Here is a 21,814-nt window from a genome sequence, read left to right as displayed (position 1 = left end):
TGTGACTCTGAACTTTGCTAGACCTGCCGGGATAAGCCGGCAGGGAGGCGGGGCGACGCGTAGGGACGAGGGAAGCCCTGCAGCGTTTTAAAGGGGCCACGTGCGCCCCAAAAGATAAGCGGTTTTTTTAAAAAAATTAAGCCTCTGTCCCCACTTGTAGTCTAGATGAAACGTAACAAGTTGGCAGAGATGACGTCAGCAGTCACGTGATGCTGTTTTTGTTACGTTTCTTCTGACTTTTAAAACCGTTCCACTTTCCATTAAAATCGTTTTAATACTAACAATGTGCCCCAACCTTTCGTTGTTTTCAACGCCGTGTTTCAAAGTCATGTCTCGTGATCATGGTCTTTGCTTCCTGATTAGGACGACTTCCGGTAGGCGCCAAAAGCAGCCGTTTTCTCCTCAGCTTGAGTCGGCCATTAGTGCTAATCCGCAACTGAATGAAGTTCTACTGGGTAAGTGCTTTGTCTTTTGTTTCTAATTTATCAGCTTAGTCTTCTGAATGTGGTGGCTCATTAATTTACAAACTGTTTCCTTTATTTTTGTGCTCCTCTGACCATTCGTGCTTGAATTGATGTCGTTAAGAGCTCTCTTTTCATTAACGTAAGTTGAATAAGGGTTTGTTTGTTTTCTGAACGTCTTCTAACATTTAGTTTCTAATCTGAGTAGTGAATTTTCTGCTTTTTCTCTTTAACTAGGGTGACCATATGAAAAGGAGGACAGGGCTCCTGTATCTTTAATAGTTGTATTGAAAAGGGAATTTCAGCAGGTGTTATTCGTACATAAGAAGAACCTGGTGAAATTCCCTCTTCATCACAACAGTTACAGCTGCAGGTGCCCTGCCCTCTTTTAAATCTGGTCACTCTAGTATAGCTCCTGCAGCTTTAACTGTTGTGATGAAGAGGAAATTTCACCAGGTTTTCCATATATACAAATGACGCCTGCTGAAATTCCCTTTTCTATGCAACTGTTAAAGATACAGGAGCCCTGTCCTCCTTTTCATATGGTCACCCTACTTTAACCCCCCCTTTTTAAAAAAACAACACTCTATCGATATGCTGATTACTCATGTTTCATTACAAGTGGGTGATTAGGAGCGGTTTGTTTTCTGACGTCCGTGCTTTTATTATAAACGGATTTCCTTTGCTAAGTGTAATTACTGTTTTTTTCTAACCCTCCTTTTTTAAATTAAAGCGTTAATGCTCCCTTGATTAACCCCAGTTCAATTTTACTCGTACAGCAGGAGCAGTTTAATATAAGAGGGTATTTGCATTTCTTTGTTATACATTCTTAAAACAAAACCGGTTCCCAATCTTGTAAATGTTTTTTTTTGTTTTGAGTTCATTTACATCCCTTGTGTTTTGCATTACAAAACAGGGGTATTGCTTCTCTGAGCAGTCCTGCTGCAATTTTTCTACTTGGGAAAGATGACTAATTTCTTCAACCTCAACTTTATTACTGTCTTTAAAGTTATTATGTGCTAATTCTTAATTCATAAGCTTGTTGCTATTTAGGATGAGATGCCAATTTCCCCAATTGTTCTTTATTAAAAATTTCTTTATGCTTCTTTAATTACATTCCTGCTGCAATTCAAGTCATTGATGACGCCCATATATTTTTTCAAATAAATTAATATTTTAGAAAGGTTCTATTCCTTTATTGCATTTATTACGCTGCGAAGTGAAGTCACTCCTGTAGTTCTAACACCCCCCTCTTTATTTCTTCAGTCCCTTAGTGCACCGTTGAGCATTCTTCTATTAGTAGAACTTATTTAGAAAAAAGTTTATTTCCTGCAACGTAAGTATGATATTTCTTTTAATTTAAATATTTTAAAAAATGTTTTCAACAGCACAGTGTAGCTAAGACTGTGATTCTAAATCCCCTAAATTTATTTTTCTAATCCTTCAGTGGTATGCTGAGCGTGGTTGCAGCAATGCTTATACTTTACAACAAGATGGATTGAATGTCATGTATTATTCATTTCTGGTATTTTTTCTTAAAAGATAAGCATCTGCTAAGTGTATCAATGTCTGTGATGAAACAACCCCCCAAACACCTTTTTTCTCTAAATTTCTATAGTACTTCGCTATGCATTCCAGCTGCAATAAAAATGCTGGAGAATAAGGTGATCTTTCTGGAAGGTAAGTATTACACTGGTCTGTATGTGTTTTGCTGTAACTATGTTTTTTCATATTTAAAGTGCTGTCAATGCTTTGATTCTAACCCCCCCTTTGATGCAAAACCCCCTATTTTATGTTTTCACAGTTATTGATACGCAGTTCATTACTGCAGGATTACTGCTCCTTGGCATAATTTTCTTCTTTCTCCCACGTACGTATTTCATCAGTCGTAACACCCAAAAAGGTTCAGTATGAACATCGGCGACCAGCACGTAATATTAAAAGGTCTCTTGTGTTTTCTTTTTAAAAATTACAATTTCTCTTTGCTTTATTACTACCTGCACATATATGCAGCACGGCAAGAGCTTCACTATCACCTTTAACTGTGGGTATAAGGAAAAAAACCTAACAGTAAGCAAGTTAATTCTCTGATGTGAACAACATAAATTCTTTAAAAAAAACTTGAATCTGTAACCGTATTATGTCTTATAGAAAGCTACCATGACCTTTTTTAAAAAATTGTTAATGCAAAGCTGTTAAATGATTGCATTGAGAAACATAGCTTACTAGTAAAGTTAAAATTGTTACAAATGTTGGGTTATGCTTATTGTTGATGTAATGATACCCTTGGAAACCATATATAATTACTGCTGTTATGTTTTCAAAGTATTTCTTAAAAAACAGCAATAGTTGATTATGTGTGTATATGAGAGTAAAGGACCAAACATTGTAAAAATTACAACATTATTGTTTATTATAATAAACATTTGAACCACTCCCTTCTTCTGTGGTATATATTGAGAATGTCTTAAGTTTAAACAAAGTCAGTTTTTGCATAAAAGAATTACACATGTACAAAACAATTACTACAACTCACATGACCTACACATGATTGCTTTTAAATAATGGATTTTTCAACAAATAGGTAATTGGACATTTTTTATTTTGAATTGTGTCACCCAATTTTTTTTCATCATTACATATAAGTACCAAAACTTTCAACATTACATATAGAAATGTCTTGAAGAGAATTAGACTTTAAAGTTCTCTGATTCACGTTCCTTTCTGGCAATTCTACATAACTCTTTCTCCACCTTGATGATGACAGAGAAAATAAGCATTTTATATTACTTAACATGAATATCCTAAATTAACAATTACAGCATTGCCATACTGTGTTTTTCAACTGTATAATTTTTCAAGTGTGGCACATATTTGTGTGTGTGTGTGTATGAGAGAGAGAGAGAGAGAGAGAGAGAGAGAGAGAGAGAGAGAGAGAGAGAGAACCTTTTTTCCCTTTTGCAAGCAACCCAGGGTGGCTTACGTAGTTCTCCTCTTGTCCATTTAATACCCACAACAACCCTGTGAGGTAGGTGAGGCTGAGAGTCAGTGATTGGCCCAAAGTTAGCCAGTGAGCTTCATGATCAAGTGGGGACTAGAACCTGCCTGACACGCTAACCATCACACTACACTGGCACATATTTGGGTGTGTGTGTGTGTGTGTGTGTGAGAGAGAGAGAGAGAGAGAGACCTTTTTTCCCTCTTGCAAGCAACCCAGGGTGGCTTACATAGTTCTCCTCTTGTCCTATGCGGCAGGGTCTTGCTATGTACTGTTTTTCTCTGTACATTGATGGTGCTATATAAATAAATAAATAAATAATAATAATAATAATAATAACTACACTGGCACATATTTGGGTGAGTGTGTGTGTGTGTGTGTGTGTGTGTGTGTGTGAGAGAGAGAGAGAGAGAGAGAGAGAACATAAACTACCCCAATCATAGAATCATAGAACAGCAGAGTTGAGATTCCGTTCTCCAGCCATTACATCTATCAGTGCAACCACCAAAGCAAGAAGTCCTCCAAAAATCCCGCCTGAAATCATTTCAAATGGGGAGCATGTGAATTGCAAATGGCCAAAGGCAGAGGCGCACGAGTGAGGGCTTTGCTAGACGAGGGGAGGGAGAGCTGGCACAACGCGACGAAGGGGAGGGGGAGGGGGAGGGGGAGGGAGGGTGGTGAAAGAGGGGACAGAGGCTTAATTTTTTTAAAAAATGCTTATCTTTCGGGGCACACGTGGCCCCTTTAAAATGCTGCAGGGCTTCCCTCGTCCCTACACGTCGCCCTGCCTCCCTGCCGGCTTATCCCGGCAGGTCTAGCAAAGTTCAGAGTCACAGGAAGAAGGAGGTTTACTTCAGAGACGGTATGAGCATAAAGAAGAACGTTCTAAAGAAGAGTGTGCCGGGGTAAAACGATAGAAGAAAAGGTATTTCGGTTGACTGGGCTCAAGTTGTATTTGGTAACGTAGCAAGGAAGGACTCAACAATGCACTTAAACAACGGTGTAATGAATAGTGTAGATCCCCTCTTGGTGTTGCTACACACTTTGGGAGACCAAGGATAGAATGTACAAAAACAGCTTGTACAGATTCAGTTGAAGGGCTAACCGCTTTGATCCAGATTAAAATTCCATAAGTCAATTGCATAAGGGGTTTGGCCTTGAAAACTTTAAGTGCAGCTGGTACAAATTGACCCCCACAGGTGTGATAGAACCTTGTAATTGCAGCAGCCGTATTGTTGGCTGTTGCTTTAGCCCTATTTCTCTGCAAGGACCAACTAAGTGATTTGTGAAAGTATCTTTGTAGCCAGAGACTTGGGCCGTTGCTAGATGAGGAGTTAGCGTGGTGTGAGGCCCAGTCTCCCTGCTGTGCATCCAGATGACGCACAGGGGATCCCGGGGTCAGGCCGGGCTAAGTTATTATTATTATTATTATTATTATTATTATTATTTATTTATTTATTTATTTATATAGCACCATCAGTGTACATGGTGTTGTACAGAGTAAAACAGTAAATAGCAAGACCCTGCCGCATAGGCTTACAATCTAATAAAATCATAGTAAAACAATAAGGAGGGGAAGAGAATGCAAACAGGTACAGGGTAGGGTAAAACTAACAGTAGAAAGTAACAGTAGAAGTCTGCACAACATCAAGTTTTAAAAGCTTTAGGAAAAAGAAAAGTTTTTAGTTGAGCTTTAAAAGCTGCGGTTGAACTTGTAGTTCTCAAATGTTCTGGAAGAGCGTTCCAGGCGTAAGGGGCAGCAGAAGAGAATGGACGAAGCCGAGCAAGGGAAGTAGAGGCCCTTGGGCAGACGAGAAACATGACATCAGAGGAGCGAAGAGCACGAGCGGGGCAATAGTGTGAGATGAGAGAGGAGAGATAGGAAGGAGCTAGACCGTGAAAAGCTTTGAAGGTCAACAGGAGAAGTTTATATTGGATTCTGAAGTGAATTGGAAGCCAATGAAGAGATTTCAGAAGCGGAGTAACATGGTCGGAGCGGCGAGCCAAGAAGATGATCTTTGCGGCAGAGTGGTGAACAGAAACCAACGGACTGATGTGAGAAGAAGGAAGGCCAGAGAGAAGAAGGTTGCAGTAGTCCAACCGTGAAATAACCAGTGCATGAACAAGCATTTTGGCAGAAGAGACAGACAAAAATGATCGAATCCTGGCAATATTATACAGGAAAAATCGACAAGATTTAGCTACTGCCTCAATGTGAGGAATAAAGGAGAGCGAGGAGTCGAATATAAAGCCAAGGCTACGAGCTTCCTTGACCGGAGTAAGCGTAACATCATTGACAGTAAGAGAGAATGAGAGATGAGGAGAAGGTTTAGGAGGAAAAACAAGCAATTCAGTCTTTGCCATGTTAAGTTTCAAGCGACGATGAAGCAGCCAAGCTGAGATATCTGAAAGACATGCCGAGATACGATCGTGAACATCAGGAGAAAGTTCCGGAGATGACAGATATAGTTGTGTATCATCGGCGTACAGATGATATTGGAGGCCATGAGATTGAATAAGCTTGCCCAAGGGCAACATGTATAAGGAAAACAACAAGGGGCCAAGCACCGAGCCTTGCGGAACCCCTACTGAAAGGGGAAAGGAGGAAGACGAGCTGCCATTAGTCAACACGCTGAAAGAGCGACCCGCTAGATAGGAGGCAAACCAGTTATAGACAGAGCCACAAAATCCAAGGTCATGAAGGGAATCTAAGAGAAGATCATGATCAACCGTGTCAAAGGCTGCAGTTAGATCAAGGAGAATAAGAACGGAATAATGGCCTTTAGACTTGGCAGTAAGGAGATCATTGGTGATCTTAGTAAGGGCTGTTTCGGTGGAATGCAGAGGACGGAATCCAGATTGAAATGGATCCAAAGCAGAGTTACTAGAAAGAAAGTCAAGACAGCGAGAGTAGACCGCACGCTCCAGGATCTTTGAAACAAACGGCAACAAAGAGACAGGTCGGTAGTTAGACAGAGATAGCCTATCAAGAGTAGGTTTCTTGAGAATGGGAGAGACTGTAGCATGTTTAAAAGCAGAAGGAAATGAACCAGAGGACAGAGAAAGATTAATAATATGTAGCAAGGAAGGGAGGATAGCAGGAATAAGATTAATAAAGATGCGAGAAGGAATCGGATCACGAGAACAAGTGGAAGGCTTCGAAGAGCGCAGCATTGTAGACAGTTCATCCGCAGAGACCGAAGGGAACGCAGAGAAATTTGCAGGAGGAGCTGACAGATGAGGAACAGGAACTGGAAGAGGAGCAGAGCTGGCCAGATCAGAGCGGATAGTTTGGATTTTAGCATTGAAAAAAGAGGCAAAGTTATTAGCAGACAGAGAGGCGGGGAGAGATGGCGGATTAGGCTTCAGAAGAGAATTGAAGGACGCAAAGAGCCGCTGAGGATGCCTAGCATTTGACTGGATCAGCGTTGAGTAGTACTGCTGTTTGGCCAGTGAGATGGCAGAAGAGAAAGAGGAGAGTACAAATTTGTAATGGACAAAGTCTGCCCGGTCCCTGGTCTTACGTCAAAGGCGTTCAGCTGCCCGGGAACAAGAGCGAAGGTAGCGAAGGGAAGAGGTGAGCCACGGTTGGGGTTGAGAAGGGTGAACTATCCGAGTTGTAGATGGAGCAAGATTATCAAGAGTTGAAGATAAGGAGGAATTAAAGAAGGAGACAGCTGAGTCCAAGGAGACAGCCGAACAGACAGAAGGAAGGGAGGAGGCTAGAGACTGGGAAAAAGCCTCATAATTGATAGATTGCAAGTCACGACAAGAGCGAGAAGCGGGACGTGAAGGAGGAGGATTATGAGTAATATTGAAAGAAACTAGGTGATGATCTGACAGCGGAAAGTGAGCAGTAGAAAAGTCCAACACAGAGCAATTCCGAGTGAGAACAAGATCCAGACAGTGTCCAAGGGAATGTGTGGGTGCATCAGACCAAAGCTTAAGATCATAAGAGGAAGATAATGAGCGAAATCGTAGAGCTGCAGCGTCTTGAGGGTCATCCACATGAATATTGAAATCACCCAAGATAAGAATAGGACAGTTGTCAGAGAGGAAAAAGGACAGCCACGAATCAAAATCAGAGATAAATTTTGAGGACGAGCCTGGGGGGCGGTACAGAACTGCAATCCGCAGTAGCAGTGGAGTGAAGAGCCTCACCACATGTACCTCAAAGAGGAGAAGCAATGTGAAGGTGGAATGGAAAGAGGCTGGAACTGGCACAAACTCGATAATAAAAGACCCACACCACCACCCCGACCCTCTGGGCGACTAGTGTGAGAGAAAGAGAGTCCTCCAAGAGAGAGGGCAGCAGAGATGGCAGTATCATGGGCAGGAAGCCAGGTCTCAGTAAGAGCAAGGAGGTGGAGAGACCTAGAGATAAACAAGTCCTGGATGACAGGGGCCTTAGAAGCAACAGAGCGACAGTTCCATAAGGAACACGAAAAAGGCAGCTGAGAAGAGGGGAGACACCGAATAGGAACTAAGTTGGGAGAGACGAGATTGGAACGAGCCATAAGGAACAGATATGAGGAGAAAAGAACTGAGAGGAGACAATGAGAAGATCGTGACCTGAATCAGAAAGTGGCAGCGGCTGGACCGTGGCTGGGGTTCCCCTCCGGAGCAGAAGATCCGCCTGACCGGCTTCGCACCCACGGCTGAGAGCCACAGGCCGAGGCTTGAGTACCTGAAAAGGGGAGGAACAGAAGCTGCAATTCAAACAGACCAATCGCAGTTAGTCAATGTTGCTCAATGGCTTCTCAGAGAGCTAAGTTGCTTCTCCTCTTCAAGCTGCAAACTGCAGCAGGCTGGAGGCTTGAAGTACCTGAAAAGGGGAGGAACAGAAGCTGCAATTCAAACAGACCTCCCTTGAACTGGGATAAGTGGATCCACTTATGGCCTGGCTTTTCTGCAGGCCGGGGCTGTGGAAGATCTAGCAGGGTCCGCGGCTTTTCCCAGCTGCTCGCTCACAAGTAGCCGGGAGAAGCCACGGACTGGGCACAGCATTCCATAGGAGCGCTGTGCCCATCAGGCCGGGGGGGATCATGGGGGGGAGATGGGGGCTGGGGGAAAGAGTGGACCCGGCAGGAGAGATGAGGGGGGAAGAAGAACGGGGACAGGCATGGCGGACGGGGACAGGGGAAGAAGAATGGGGATGGGGGACAGGCATGGCAGACGGGGGGAAGAAGAACAGGGACGGGGACAGGCATGGCGGACGGGGACAGGGGAAGAAGAAAGGGGATGGGGGACAGGCATGGTGGACGGGGGAGGACGGGCGAGCGGGGACAGGGCATGGCGGACGGGGATGGGCATGGCGGATGGGGGGAGGATGGGTGAGCGAGCGGGCAGGGGGGGCATCAGACATTGTGGGGTGGGAAATCAGGGGGAGTGGGGAACCCTTTATTTTTTTGAAAAACACTTACCTTTTTTGTAGGTGCGCTCCTGCGCACATGGCCCTTTAAGAGAAAAAAAACTGGAGCACTTGACGGGGCTTTCCCTTGCCCCGTCACGTGTTTACGTCTAGCTGGGGCGACGGCGCACACTAGCTGCAGCGTGGCCTCGCCCCGACTCCCGACTGGATTATCTGGTAGGTCTAGCAAGGCCCTTGTTCTATATGATTACCATTCATGGACCACCTATAGGTCCGCTTGCGTCTTGAGAAAATCAGCACTTTAGATTTGTCAAAATTAATTGTTAATTGGTTGGTATAACAGTAGGTGAACGCTGCTAATAGACACAAGAGGCCAACCCTGGTTTGTGAAAGTAGTGCAGCAGCGTCTACATATAGTAAAATGGGAATCTTTGAGTTAGCCAATTTTGGAAAGTGAGAGTCAATAACGTTCAAACCAGATGGTAAATCACAACTACCAAGCCAAACAGTTGCTGAAATCTTTCCCCTCGACCAACGTGCCAGGCCAAATTTAATCCATAGTTCAAAGGTGGGTTTGTAGTTTGGTGTGTGTGAGAGAGCTTTTGTTCAGGACAGAGATTGTTTATGCAATCTTATGGGTATTCCACTTTCAATTGCCCAGAAACTTATTGAATGTTGTCAACATTGTATACAAACATTGCCCTCTTAGGCCTCTTCTCTTTTCACTGCTTGCTTAAGATCCTTTTTCCTGGTAAATGCCATTGATGGCTGCAAAGTTTTGATGACATGAGCACCTCACTGAGGATGGATCTGTCAATCTCCATCTCACAGAGATCATTGGGTTTTTTTAGGCCAAGCTAGTTCCATTCCGTATAGAAATTGCTACACAGAAATCATTATACAGGTTTTTTTTTGTAATGTATCTCAGGTATGCATTTGTGCACATTTTTAAATGTACTCTTTTATAGTCTAAAGCATGTCTGTTTGCCTTTTGGAAATGTATACATTTATCCTGCTTGGTGTAGATCTGGCCCCAAACACAATTTGCATTTGGAAGACCATACATTATCAAATAAAAAGTATGTGCCAACATTAAAAAAAATGCAAAGAAAAATGTATACATTTCCAAATGGCACAGAGACCCTTAGTATACAATAACTGGTCAGTTAGAAAGAATTGGAAAGACTTTCTATGTTCACACATGGTAGGAATGTCCTGTAGCACAAAAGTTTACAGACTTGGGGGTCATCTACACCAAGCAGAATATTGCACTATGAAAGTGGTATATAAAAGGCAGGAGCCACACTACTGCTTTATAGAGGTATTGAAGTGCACTGACAACTGTTGGGGCCCATTGACACATACTGTATACCGCTTTTATACCACTATATCCCACTTGGTGTGGTTCCTGCCTTTTATATACCGCTTTCATAGTGGAATATCCTGCTTGGTGTAGATCTGGCCTTGGTAATATTTCCCCAAGTTTTTTTTTAAACCCTTAGAAGGGGCTTGCATGGGATGGAGCAAATGGAGCCCCACAGAATCAGCAGGTAAAATTACTGCTAGTGCAGATGCCTCATTTGCTCTGTCCCATTCAGCCACCTCTAATGTTTTTTTTAAAAAAACTGGTGTGAACATCTGGGCTACTTTAAAGGCTGGGCAGTAAATGGAGGGTAGATTTACACAAATTTAAAGGCTGGGCAGTGAACAGAGTGGAAATTTGCAAAATAAAGTAACTGCTTCAAAAACAAGCCATGAAAAGTGGTGGAGGGAACTACAACTCCCATTTGTGGACTTCATTGGGACTTGGGGAAGTGTTGAAAGGAGGAAGTCATTGACAAGTGTCAGTTTGAGGCTGAATAGTAAGAGGTTGACATGAGCAAGTAGCAGTTATTTTCTCCTCATCCACCCCCACACATTTCTTCTTTTTAGAGCATGTACTTTGCATTTATTTATTTTTGGGTGCTTCTGAATTGCGCAAAAGGAGACTGTACTTGTTCTTAGTATTATTTTTCTCCTGGTACTTTACAAGTGAGCCTCTGATGAGTCTCTCCTTGTCAATTTCCTGGTATGTTACTTACTCCACTTTTGCATTTCCTCTTCTAGGCACTATTTTCCAGCTTGGTAAAATGTGTTAGGATAGGGAAAATGTGGGAAATGTAAGCTTGTGCAAACTAAGGTTTCTTGAGATAGAGGATGTAGAAAAAAAAGTGAAAGATCCTTAAATCCTTGCCCAATTGATCCTATCATTTAGTGTGAAAGGGCTTTTCCAAGGCCGTTTCTGCACCTGCCTTTTTTTCTGGGACTGTCCCAGGATCATCCCTGTGCATCCAAATGACACACAGGGGATCCTGAGAGCAGGCAGGGATGATCCCTCCATTTTCCTGGGATAATCCTTAGGTGTAGAAAGGGTCAAAGAAGTCCCTTGCCCAATATTTTTCTAACCAATTTGAAAGGTAGCCTAAATACCCTTGCCCAAATATAATACTAGTGAACAGTTGGAAAATTATTCTGAATACCCTGTTGAAAAGTATTCCTGCAATTCAGGCATTTGCTTCACCTTGCTTGGTATGACTAGATAATGCTTTTTCAAGAGGTTTCTCTTCAGTGACAAAAGGCACTGAACATCAATTTAACAACAAAATAGTCAAAATATAGTAAAAATCGCATCATAGACACACAAGGGGAAGTATCAGCAAACATGGGTGAAGCCCCAATGTTGACAAAAGTACAAACAATATTTGTGGCAGGGGATAGAAGAAAGTGCAAAAGCCGGATTGCAGTTAAACCTCAAAAAACCCAAGATTATGGCAACTAGTTTGATTGATAACTGGCAAATAGAGGGAGAAAACGTGGAGGCAGTGACAGACTTTGTATTTCTGGGCGCAAAGATTACTGCAGACGCTGACTGCAGCCAGGAAATCAGAAGAGGTTTACTTCTTGGGAGGAGAGCAATGACAAATCTTGATAAAATAGTTAAGAGCAGAGACACCACACTGACAACAAAGGTCCGCATAGTTAAAGCAATGGTATTCCCCGTAGTAACCTATGGCTGCGAGAGCTGGACCATAAGGAAGGCTGAGCGAAGGAAGATAGATGCTTTTGAACTGTGGTGTTGGAGGAAAATTCTGAGAGTGCCTTGGACTGCAAGAAGATCAAACCAGTCCATACTCCAGGAAATAAAGCCAGACTGCTCACTTGAGGGAATGGTATTAAAGGCAAAACTGAAGTACTTTGGCCACATAATGAGAAGACAGGATACCCTGGAGAAGAGGCTGATGCTAGGGAAAGTGGAAGGCAAAAGGAAGAGGGGCCGACCAAGGGCAAGATGGATGGATGATATTCTGGAGGTGACAGACTTGACCTTGGGGGAGCTAGGGGTGGCGACAGCCGACAGAAAGCTCTGGCGTGGGCTGGTCCATGAAGTCACGAAGAGTCGGAAACGACTGAATGAATAAACAACAAATAGAAGGGCAGGAGGGGGGGGGGAGAAACCAAAACAGTCCAATGAAGATTGCTGGAGAAAACTAGGGGCGGATGGAATGGAATATCCTGGAAGAGCACATAGCTGGTTGGATGGGACCTTGAATGCTGTAACGCAGTGGTTCTCAACCTTTTTTTGCTCCATTCTCCCCTTTCACCATTGTTCAGAAAAGAATTTCCCCCTTTCCAAGATAGAAAGGTGCATTCCAAATAATATGCATATAATATTGAAAATCTTTTATTTATTTTATATATTAATCCATTTAAAAGGGCAATGCAAAGCATGGCTCATTTTACATTCTGAGCTCCCATGCTTTGCGTTGCCCCTTTAAATGGGAAGCTTGAAACTTCTAGGATTGCGAGGGAGGAAGGGAAAAGAGAGCAAAGGCTTGGCTTTTGCAGACTACATGACACTTTTCTGGGTCGTTTTTAATAACATGTGTAGGAAGACATAATCTACAGGACATCATACTTTGCTGAATAGTGGTCCCAATTCCCCCCCCCCCCGGAACCCTAACCCCCCCGGGGGGGAATTCCCCCCTTGTTGAGAACCCATGCTGTAATGTTTTGTTGCAATTCTCTTTTGTACAGTTATAAATAGCAATGTCAGATGTACTTTACACCAACTTACTATCTTCCTGTTTGGGAACCCCACCCATGGCTTCTTAAAGCAGAAGCACCTGACATAAGGTCCTCTTTTGCTGATCACTATCAACTGATTAGTTGCTCATCCCTTTTGCATAGCATTGTTGTCACCTTACAGGCAAACTCTTCCAATGAATCAATCATTCTTGCTAGGGATGTGAACAAACAGCAACCAAGCTCTTTGTAAACCGCCCAGAGAGCTTCGGCTATGGGGCAGTATAAAAATGTAATAAATCAATCAAATCAAACAAAAGAAATTGTAATGCTTACTTTTATTAAGGTATAGAAAGTATGCAAACACACACAGACACAATATACTCTCTTAACTAAAGATACACAAAAGTTATGCAAAAGAAGTTTTCATACTTACACATGTATTACACATGCCAAAGGAAGTGAGGCAGGTGGCTACTAGAAGGAGGGCTTTCTCCGCTGTGGCCGGTTGTTGAATGAGCTTCCCAGAGAGGTCCGCCTGGCGCCTACACTGTACTGCTTTCGTCGCCAGCTGAAGACCTTTTTCTTCTCTCAGTATTTTAACACTTAATTTTAACTTAAATTTAAATTTTACTGTTTTAACTCTATATTTTAATCTTATATCAATTTTGCTGCATGGTTTTATCCTGGTTGTGCTTTTTATATTGTATTTTGTAATTGTGCTTTTAACCTGTTGGTTGTTTTATTGTGGTTTTAATTTTTGTGAACCGCCCAGAGAGCTTCGGCTATTGGGCGGTATAAAAATGTAATAAATAAATAAATAAATAAATAAATGTATTTTGCAAGCAAAAGGGCTACTTCCCCTGAGAATCTGAATTCTCAACTGAATTCTGGAAGAAGTAGACCTGGAAGATAAAGTGAGTCTGACTTCGTGCCCTTTTTCCTTTGCCCATTATCCTATAATCCACACCTATTACTATATATGAAAACTTTAATCTTTCAAGCTAGCCGTATGGTCACTTATAGGATGTCTAGCCATCTTAAAAGACCCTTCCTCTATTCTTAGTCCTTCCTCTTGTGAGTAAATGTGTATGTAATGTGACATGATGTTCTAATAAAATAACTGACATTTCTTAAGAAGTTATCTGAGGTTTCTACTGTTAGCCTCTTTCTTCATGGGCCAAAATCCTCAGCCACTTTTCATTAAGTTCCTTCTAACGTGAACTTGTAGCTCGTTCTAAACAGTTTCTAAAACTTATATACCCCCCTGGAGATTTTGGTTCAGCAATTCGGTGCTTACAAGCATCTACTTAGCATAGCCACTGGTCCCGTTCAGAAGACACCTTAAACTACGGCTTTAACCATGGTGAATAAAGCATAAAGACTTATTCACTGAAATAAAAGCCATGGTTTAAGGGGTCTTCTAAATGGGCTCACTATGGCTATGCACAGCTGCTATAACCTTGGCCTTTATGAACAGTTACATATCTTTAGCTTCAATTTGACAGCTGTAACATCCACCCCCTTTTTGCTTCTAACTGCAATAACTGCTTCTAGCTTGACAACTGTCCCCTCCCACCCCCATGTCCACTCATAGACCTTTTGGTTTTGCCTTTTAAATCATCTCAAACTAATTAAAAGTTGATGTTTCCCCAAAAGTTACGTAGGTGGCTTCTTTGTTCACTTTTTTAAAGTTACTGCAATTGTCTCATCTGATCAGTTAATCCAGAATTGCAACATTTCTCATTTTAGGGGCTATTGCTACAGATTCTCTTTCACAATGAATCCACCCATTTGCCACCTAGACAGAGGACAGTTGGCAGAACTGTGGGTATAAAAGCAACTGGGGACCCTGGGGAAGGCCACACACCATCCTCCTGGGAGTTGCAGCAATGAAGGTTCTAGTCCTCACCCTTCTCTGTGTTCTCATGACAGTGAATGAAGCCAAAGTGCTTAAGAGATGTGAACTGGCTAGAGATTTGAAACAGCATGGGCTGGAGGGATTCCGTAGATACAGCCTGGACAACTGTGAGTTTCCTTATTCTCTGTCTCCCCCTTTGCAATTTCATGTTTTTAAGGCTGAGCTGAAATGGAAGGGGGTAATGTTCAAGAAACAGTGCACTCCCCCAAAACACACACACACACACACACCTCTTTCACTTTCTTTCTTTGGTGGGGTAGAGTGAGGGCCATTTAGGGATGTAGATATCCACACCCTCTTATAAGAGGGTCAGAAAAACTGGGGGTCATGCACCACACTGTGGGGTGCTTCGCCAGTCCTGCCATGAAGAAAGGTGGTGAGCACCATGGCAACACCCCTCCACTCCCACCAGCCCACTTTTTGGCAGTTTTACTTACCAAAAGTAAGTAGAGGAGTTAGAGGCAGAGGAGTTAGATGGTGATTTATTTATCTCTCTGGATTGCCTCTTTTACAAACAGAGGGGTTTCAACTGTTTTTGTGATTTTTTTAATAAAGGAAAAGATGATGATGCTTCCACGATAAGCAAATGTTTCAGCCCCCAAGTCCCTGAAATCCCCACCCCCCAGCCCACTAAAAAAACCAACCCTCACCTAGATGATACTGCACTTGGCAATATGGGATTTTGATCAATGCATGTTGAATGTCAGGATTAGTAGTTGTGGAATGAGGAGGGAAGTCCTCTAGATGCTTTGAACTAGAAGTCCCATTATCCCCAATGACTTATTCAGATTGCCCTGAAGAAAGAAATCGTACTTCCAAACTGCATTGGGCTTTGATAAATTCAGGCATTTTTCAGAATCCTTTCCTCTTTCAATTCTCTGGAAAAGTAAGTACACATTTCCATGTACTGCTGAGTTTTTAAAATTAAACACTTTTGCTTGAGCAAAACATTAAGGTATATTTTAAAATCTTTTGTTTAAATTTGATGGGATTTTAAAAACAACAACAATGAAATTTCACACTGCAGCATACCCCTTTACTTGCCCACTCTATTCCAGGGGTCTGTATGGCTTATTATGTAAGCAAGTTCAACACCAAGGCTGTGGGACCACCTAACCCGGATGGCAGTCGTGACTATGGGATTTTTCAAATAAGCAGCCGCTGGTGGTGCTCCGATGGACAGGGCATAACTACTAATGGCTGCAAAATGAACTGCAAGGGTAAGTAAATTGCTATTAAGGGGCTAAGTAGCAAAAGTCCTGTGAAATTCTCTCCAAAAGGGTGGCTGATGTGTTTGAAGGCTCCGGCCTTAGCTAGACCTAAGGTTTATCCCGGCATTGTCCCGGGGTCGTCCCTGCCTGCTCCCGGGATCCCCTGTGTATCATTTACATGAACAGGGATGACCCTGGGACGATCCTGGGATAAACCTTAGTTCTAGCTAAGGCCTCTATCTCTTTTCCCTCCAGCTACCATTCTAGTGCCTCAATTCGGTTTCCAATTCAGCACCTCCACTTTCCAATGTATCATTACATCGCAACTTCCCTCACCCCAATGCATCCCTCATTGCGCCCACGAACCACATAGCACAGTAGCTTCTCCGATCTTGGGACCATAGGGCCAGGCCAAGTTTGGAGGAGCCCTTGGCTCTACCCACATAAACAGCAGCCTCGACCTTCTTTCTGCCTGACTTTCCTGATGCACCAGCTATCATGGAAGCCCTTGCTGATAGCAGTGGAAAAGGGAACTTAGAACTAACTTCTCTCAAGGTCACTGAAGCCATATCTTCAGCTTGCTGGAGAGGCAAACACAGATCTTCACATCTCACTTTTAGCTAAGCAGTTATGGTCCATAACTTCCTACTCTGTCTACAAACTCAGTTTTAGGACTGAGGTGGGAGAGCATTGTTTATGCATGGCTTCTTCTTCTCCCCTCTAAGACTGGGGTGAGAGATTGAGAGGTAGGGGACAATGCATCTTCAATATCCTATCCCCATGGAAACCTACTTCTCAGTGTGCTACATTTTTGACACACTCTCTAGTCCAGCCTTCCTCAACCTGGGGCGCTCCAGATGTGTTGGACTACAACTCCCAGAATGCCCCAGCAGGCATTCTGGGAGATGCAGTCCAACACATCTGGAGCGCCCCAGGTTGAGGAAGGCTGCTCTAGTCGTCCAGCCCTCCATGTGCTTGTAGTGTCATGGCCCCAGGTCTTTTTGATTGCTGATGACATCATCTGCCATCACCATTCAAGCTTCTCTGTTTCCTCTGAGTATATCACACAGTAACTGGCAGGAGCAGGGAGGATGGATTTTCTCAGCCATGAAATATATTTGTGGGCTCTTTCTGTAGTCATGCAAATAATTTCTGCTTGAATGAGCAGTTGAAACCCATTTCCTTTACAAAATACCTTCTTCTGGTTATTTATTTATTTATTTATTACATTTCTTTACCACCCAATAGCCAGAGCTCTCTGAGCGGTTCACAAAAATTAAAAACATTCAAAGTATAAAACAACAGTATAAAACCATGATATAAAATACAATATAAAAGCTCAACCAGATAAAAACAGCAGCAATGCAAAATTACGAATTTAAAACACCAAGTTAAAAATTATTTATAGACTGTTAAAATGCTGGGAGAATAAAAAGGTCTTCACCTGGCGTCTAAAAGTATATAATGTAGGTGCCAAGCGAACCTCCTTAGGGAGCTCATTCCACAGCCGGGGTGCCACAGCAGAGAAGGCCCTCCTCCTGTTAGCCACCTGCCTCACTTCCTTTGGCAGGGGCTCATGGAGAAGGACCCCTGAGGATGACCTTAGGGTCCAGGCAGGTACATGCGGGAGGAGGCGTTCCTTCAGGTAGCCTAGCCCCAAGCCATTTAGGGCTTTGAATGTTAATACCAGCACTCTGATGGAGATGACAAATCATTTGTTGGTATGGATCAACACAGCTTTCTGTCCCATTAGACTCTCCTTAAGGCTCTGAGGATTGTCAGGAGGAACACCTACACTTCAACATTTACCACTATCCCAGTGGCTGGAAATAACCATTCAAGCAATCCCTGATTGTTTTCTGACGTATCTTTGGGCAGCTTTTCTAAATGACAACATCAACGATGCTATTGAGTGCGCTAAGAGAGTGGTCGGTGCTGCCATTGGAATGAATAACTGGTGAGTCCATCTTTTGTTAACATCTCTGCACTTGTATGACTCAAGAGCAGTTGAACTTTTCATGGTTGTGGCCAATAAGGACAAGGAGATGAATGTCCTCTGGGCTGTTGTATAGCTGGTAGCTACTTTAAAGATTAGCCTTGTTTGATGTTTGGCTGCTTTCCCATGCCTAATAAGTGCACTTGTAAATATGCAATATTAGAGAAGATGCTTCACAACACAAGCCTATGCATGTTTACTCAGAAATAATTTCCACTGCATTCAATTGAGCCTACTCCCAGGTAAGTGCATATTTGGTTGCAGCCCTTGGCTTCAGAACTTATTTATTTCCTGTATCTTTTCCCCTTTAGAGGATTAGCAAGAATGCTTTTCCAATGGGGAATGTTTTAAGATATTATTATTATTATTATTATTATTATTATTATTATTATTATTATTATTATTATTTGCATTTCTATACCACCCAACAGTCAAAGCTCCCTGGGCTGCTCTTCAGCTTGAAATTCCAGCTTCTTTGACTGCATTTGGGGTGGGTGGACAGAGCTGGAGTTTGAGATGGACAGATCTGTCAATCTCAGTCTTACTGAAATGATCAATTCTTGAGGTCAAGCTCATTCTCTCCCACTTCCTCATCAGTGTGTATTTTTTTAAAAAAAATACAAAAATTGACATGGATATTTCATAATATGCACATTTTTAAATGTACATATTTTTGGGTGAGTGCATCTATTGACAAAAGCGTGTTTGTACGCATTTGGGCATTTTTCTTTGCACATTTTTCCAATGTGTGAATGTCATTTAAGATGTGTTGATGTTGTTGTTGTGCAGAATGCATTGCAAGCTCAGACATGCATGGATTTCCAAACACAAATTGTCTTTGATTTCACATTGAATTTGGGAGATGAAAACTGGGTAAATCATTCTTTAAAAAATACACCCTGTAACATTGCAATGTTCTCACACATCCCTTCTTGGAGTAAATGTGGCATGGCATCCATCACTTGACACTTGTGTCTAAATCCAGCAGCAGACCTGACTGTAACTGATCAAATAATTGGGAACTGGTTCTTATTTTGTAGATCATTACACAGTATGGCACTGTCTAGGACAGTTGGAGGTCTGGTGGGCAGAGCTGGTGTAAACTGGGTGGGAGGGCTGTGGGTGTGGATAATGAAACTATGGCCTCAGCTAGATGAGGGGACAGTAGGGCGACAATCTCGCCCTGGTCTACATGCAGTGCACGACATTGTGGATGCCATTTTTTAAAAAGGGAAATGAGCGCAGGTCCTGGCTTTTCACGGTTACTCGCAAGGAGCCAGGACAACCCGCGACGCACGCCCACACATTCTGTGGTCACAGGATCACCCCAAGACAGTGGAAAAAGTGGGGGGAAAGGGCCCGCCAAAATCCTGAGGCAAGGGAGGGATCATCCCTCCCTGCACCTGGGATCCGCTGTGCATCATGTGGATGCACAGGGATGATCCTGGGGCGATCCCCAACATATTGGGTGGTCTAGTTATGCCCTGAGGCCATTACCACACCCGCCTTTTTTCCAGGGATCATCCTGGGATTATCCCTGTGCATGCAAATGACACACGGGGATTCTGGGAGCAGGCAGGGATGATCTCTCCATTTTCCTGGGATAATCCTTAGGTGTAGAAAGGGGCTGCGACTAATCTTGAAGAACCTCTACTCTGGGAGAAGTCCCAGCTATTCCCCCTCTCTACTCAAAGGTCCACGTTTACTTGGAAAATCATGACTCTTGAAGCATGCAGTGCAGACTTTTTCCTTTGTTTTGGATCCAGGATATGGTGAAGGTTTATGAGAAAACTGAGGGAGGAAATTGAAAAACAAAGGCTCTAAATTATGCTTGAAATTCCAGAAGGGTGGAAAGATATTGTAGGGTGTGGATGAGTTGGCTCAATACAGACCACCAACACTAATCAGCAGTAGAGATGGATGGATCTGTCCATCTCAGTCTCACTGTGACCCCATTCAGACAACACGCTAAACCATGCTGCTTAACCACAAAATGGTTAATGGAATGCATTCCGTTAACCATTTTGTGGTTAAGCAGCATGGTTTAGCGTGTTGTCTGAATGGGGTCTGTGATTATGAGTGTTTTGAGGTTAAGCTCATGCTGTCCCACTTCCACGTCAGTGTGATTTAAAAAAAATATACAAAAGTTCACATGGATATTTCATAAGGTACTTTTTTAATGTATTCATGTTTGAGTGTATTCAATTTACAGGTCACCCTATAGCTGAAGTTCTCGTGGCAATATACAAAGGAACAGACAGACCTTTTTTCTTTTTAATTGCTCTCATTCTGACTTTTAGGGAACTTTGGAGGAAGCACTGCAAAGGAAGAAATCTCTCAAGCTGGACTCGTGGCTGCAATCTCTGAACTCCATGATCCAAAATATAACTCAAGATTTCTCTTTTGCTTCACTCTGATGCCTTTCCCTGTACAACCAGCATTCAGCTATTTGTTTCTGTTCAGCTGTTTGCATTTTGTGGTCCAATGTGGTTGACAGAGTGGACTTCTTTGTATATAAATGGAAGTGGGAGGATTGGAACTGTGTTTTGGAGAAGAGTGGGCTTGAACATGCTTGAGACTGAGTCTCTCTGCTTGAAAATCTTCAATAAACTGAGCATCATCAAATCTCTTTTTCTGTGCTGATGAGTGAATGGGAAGGGAAAGAAACAAGGGGAGGGGAGTATATTGCATTCAAGCCCAACTCCTCTGTGTCTTTCAAGGGGGTTACACCACACTACCATGCCTGTACAGTGGCCTTCGGTAATCAATATTGATGTTCATGCTGGACTCTGATGTACCAGTCCATGTAGGTGCTTGATCCTCCCCTTAGGCACCAGAAGACTGAGCCCACAGCTGGGCATTGCTTCTTCAGTGGCCTCCAGCAACCGGCATTATGCATGAATTGATGACATTATAGGCCATCCTGGTTACTGAAGGCCACTGTGCATGCACAGCATGAGTCTTCCCTGAGGACAAGATAAACCGATTATAAGGAATACTAGACTAATGCTGAAAATAAGAGCTCCATTTCAGGTTCACTCACTGTAACATACCTCCTCCCCTGAATTCATTATCCTGCACATTTCCTATCCCCACATTTGGAAGTGAATGTTGAGGAAAACACACAGTGCTGCTGACATCAAAAGACAAGGCAATTTGTACCAGAAATTACTGACTGGGAGCTCTGCCATCTCCACCCACAATGGGGGTCTGCATCAGCTCCTAATGTAAGTCATCTTCCAAGCAACCAAAGGTGTTTCCACCTTCAAACCAGGCCAGAATCCAGATTGAAATTGACCTCAATGATCAGTATCCTCCAAAACCACTTGGAGTGGAGGGGTCACCACCTTCTTGGACAGCTTGCTCAAAAAAGGCAGGTTGGAATGTCTGTTCCTCCATTTCTTGGGTGTCTATGTAAGGCTTTGAAAAATCCATTCTGTATCATTATTATTATTATTATTATTATTATTATTATTATTATTATTGACAAATGTGCTTACAATTTCCTGCCGGGAACTCAATAAAATCAATATGGAGGACAGGTCGGAAAGTGTATGGTAGTTGACAAAGATTTTTGCTTCTGACAAAGTTAAACTCTAGTAATTAAGCCATTCCTTGCCCTTTGCACCTCCGCCTTTAAGGAGAAAGCAGTATGGCCTTGGCTAAAAAAATCAAGCATGATCTTTGCCAACTACCATCCACTTTCCAACCTGTCCCCCCACACCTTCATTTTTTAATAAATTGACTTTACTGAGTTCCTGGCAGGACATTACAAACACAATTATTTATAATAA

General features: G+C 42.7%; 1 protein-coding gene across 1 annotated transcript; it reads left to right on the top strand.

The window, feature by feature from the left end:
• The first annotated feature begins 14,713 nt into the window (after positions 1 to 14,713).
• LOC134396577 (lysozyme C, milk isozyme-like) lies at positions 14,714 to 20,552 on the top strand. The gene is made up of 4 exons (XM_063123097.1): positions 14,714 to 14,920; positions 15,872 to 16,033; positions 17,903 to 17,981; positions 20,321 to 20,552. The coding sequence occupies exons 1-4, from the start codon at positions 14,785 to 14,787 to the stop codon at positions 20,385 to 20,387; spliced, it is 444 nt and encodes a 147-aa protein (XP_062979167.1). The 5' UTR covers positions 14,714 to 14,784; the 3' UTR covers positions 20,388 to 20,552.
• Positions 20,553 to 21,814: the final 1,262 nt, after the last annotated feature.

This window comes from Elgaria multicarinata, chromosome 3 (assembly GCF_023053635.1).
Source record: "Elgaria multicarinata webbii isolate HBS135686 ecotype San Diego chromosome 3, rElgMul1.1.pri, whole genome shotgun sequence".
NCBI classification, from domain to species: domain Eukaryota; kingdom Metazoa; phylum Chordata; class Lepidosauria; order Squamata; family Anguidae; genus Elgaria; species Elgaria multicarinata.
The sequence above is the reverse complement of the archived record's forward strand: the minus strand, read 5'-3'. Positions and strand labels throughout refer to the sequence as shown.

What these genes read in the sequence shown, in the direction of transcription:
- LOC134396577 (XM_063123097.1), top strand. Translation starts at nt 14,785, where the DNA reads ATGAAGGTTCTAGTCCTCACCCTTCTCTGTGTTCTCATGACAGTGAAT. An exon ending in TAGATACAGCCTGGACAACT is followed by an intron (nt 14,921 to 15,871) that starts GTGAGTTTCCTT and finishes ACTCTATTCCAG; the next exon opens with GGGTCTGTATGGCTTATTAT. An exon ending in GCCATTGGAATGAATAACTG is followed by an intron (nt 17,982 to 20,320) that starts GTGAGTCCATCT and finishes TCTGACTTTTAG; the next exon opens with GGAACTTTGGAGGAAGCACT.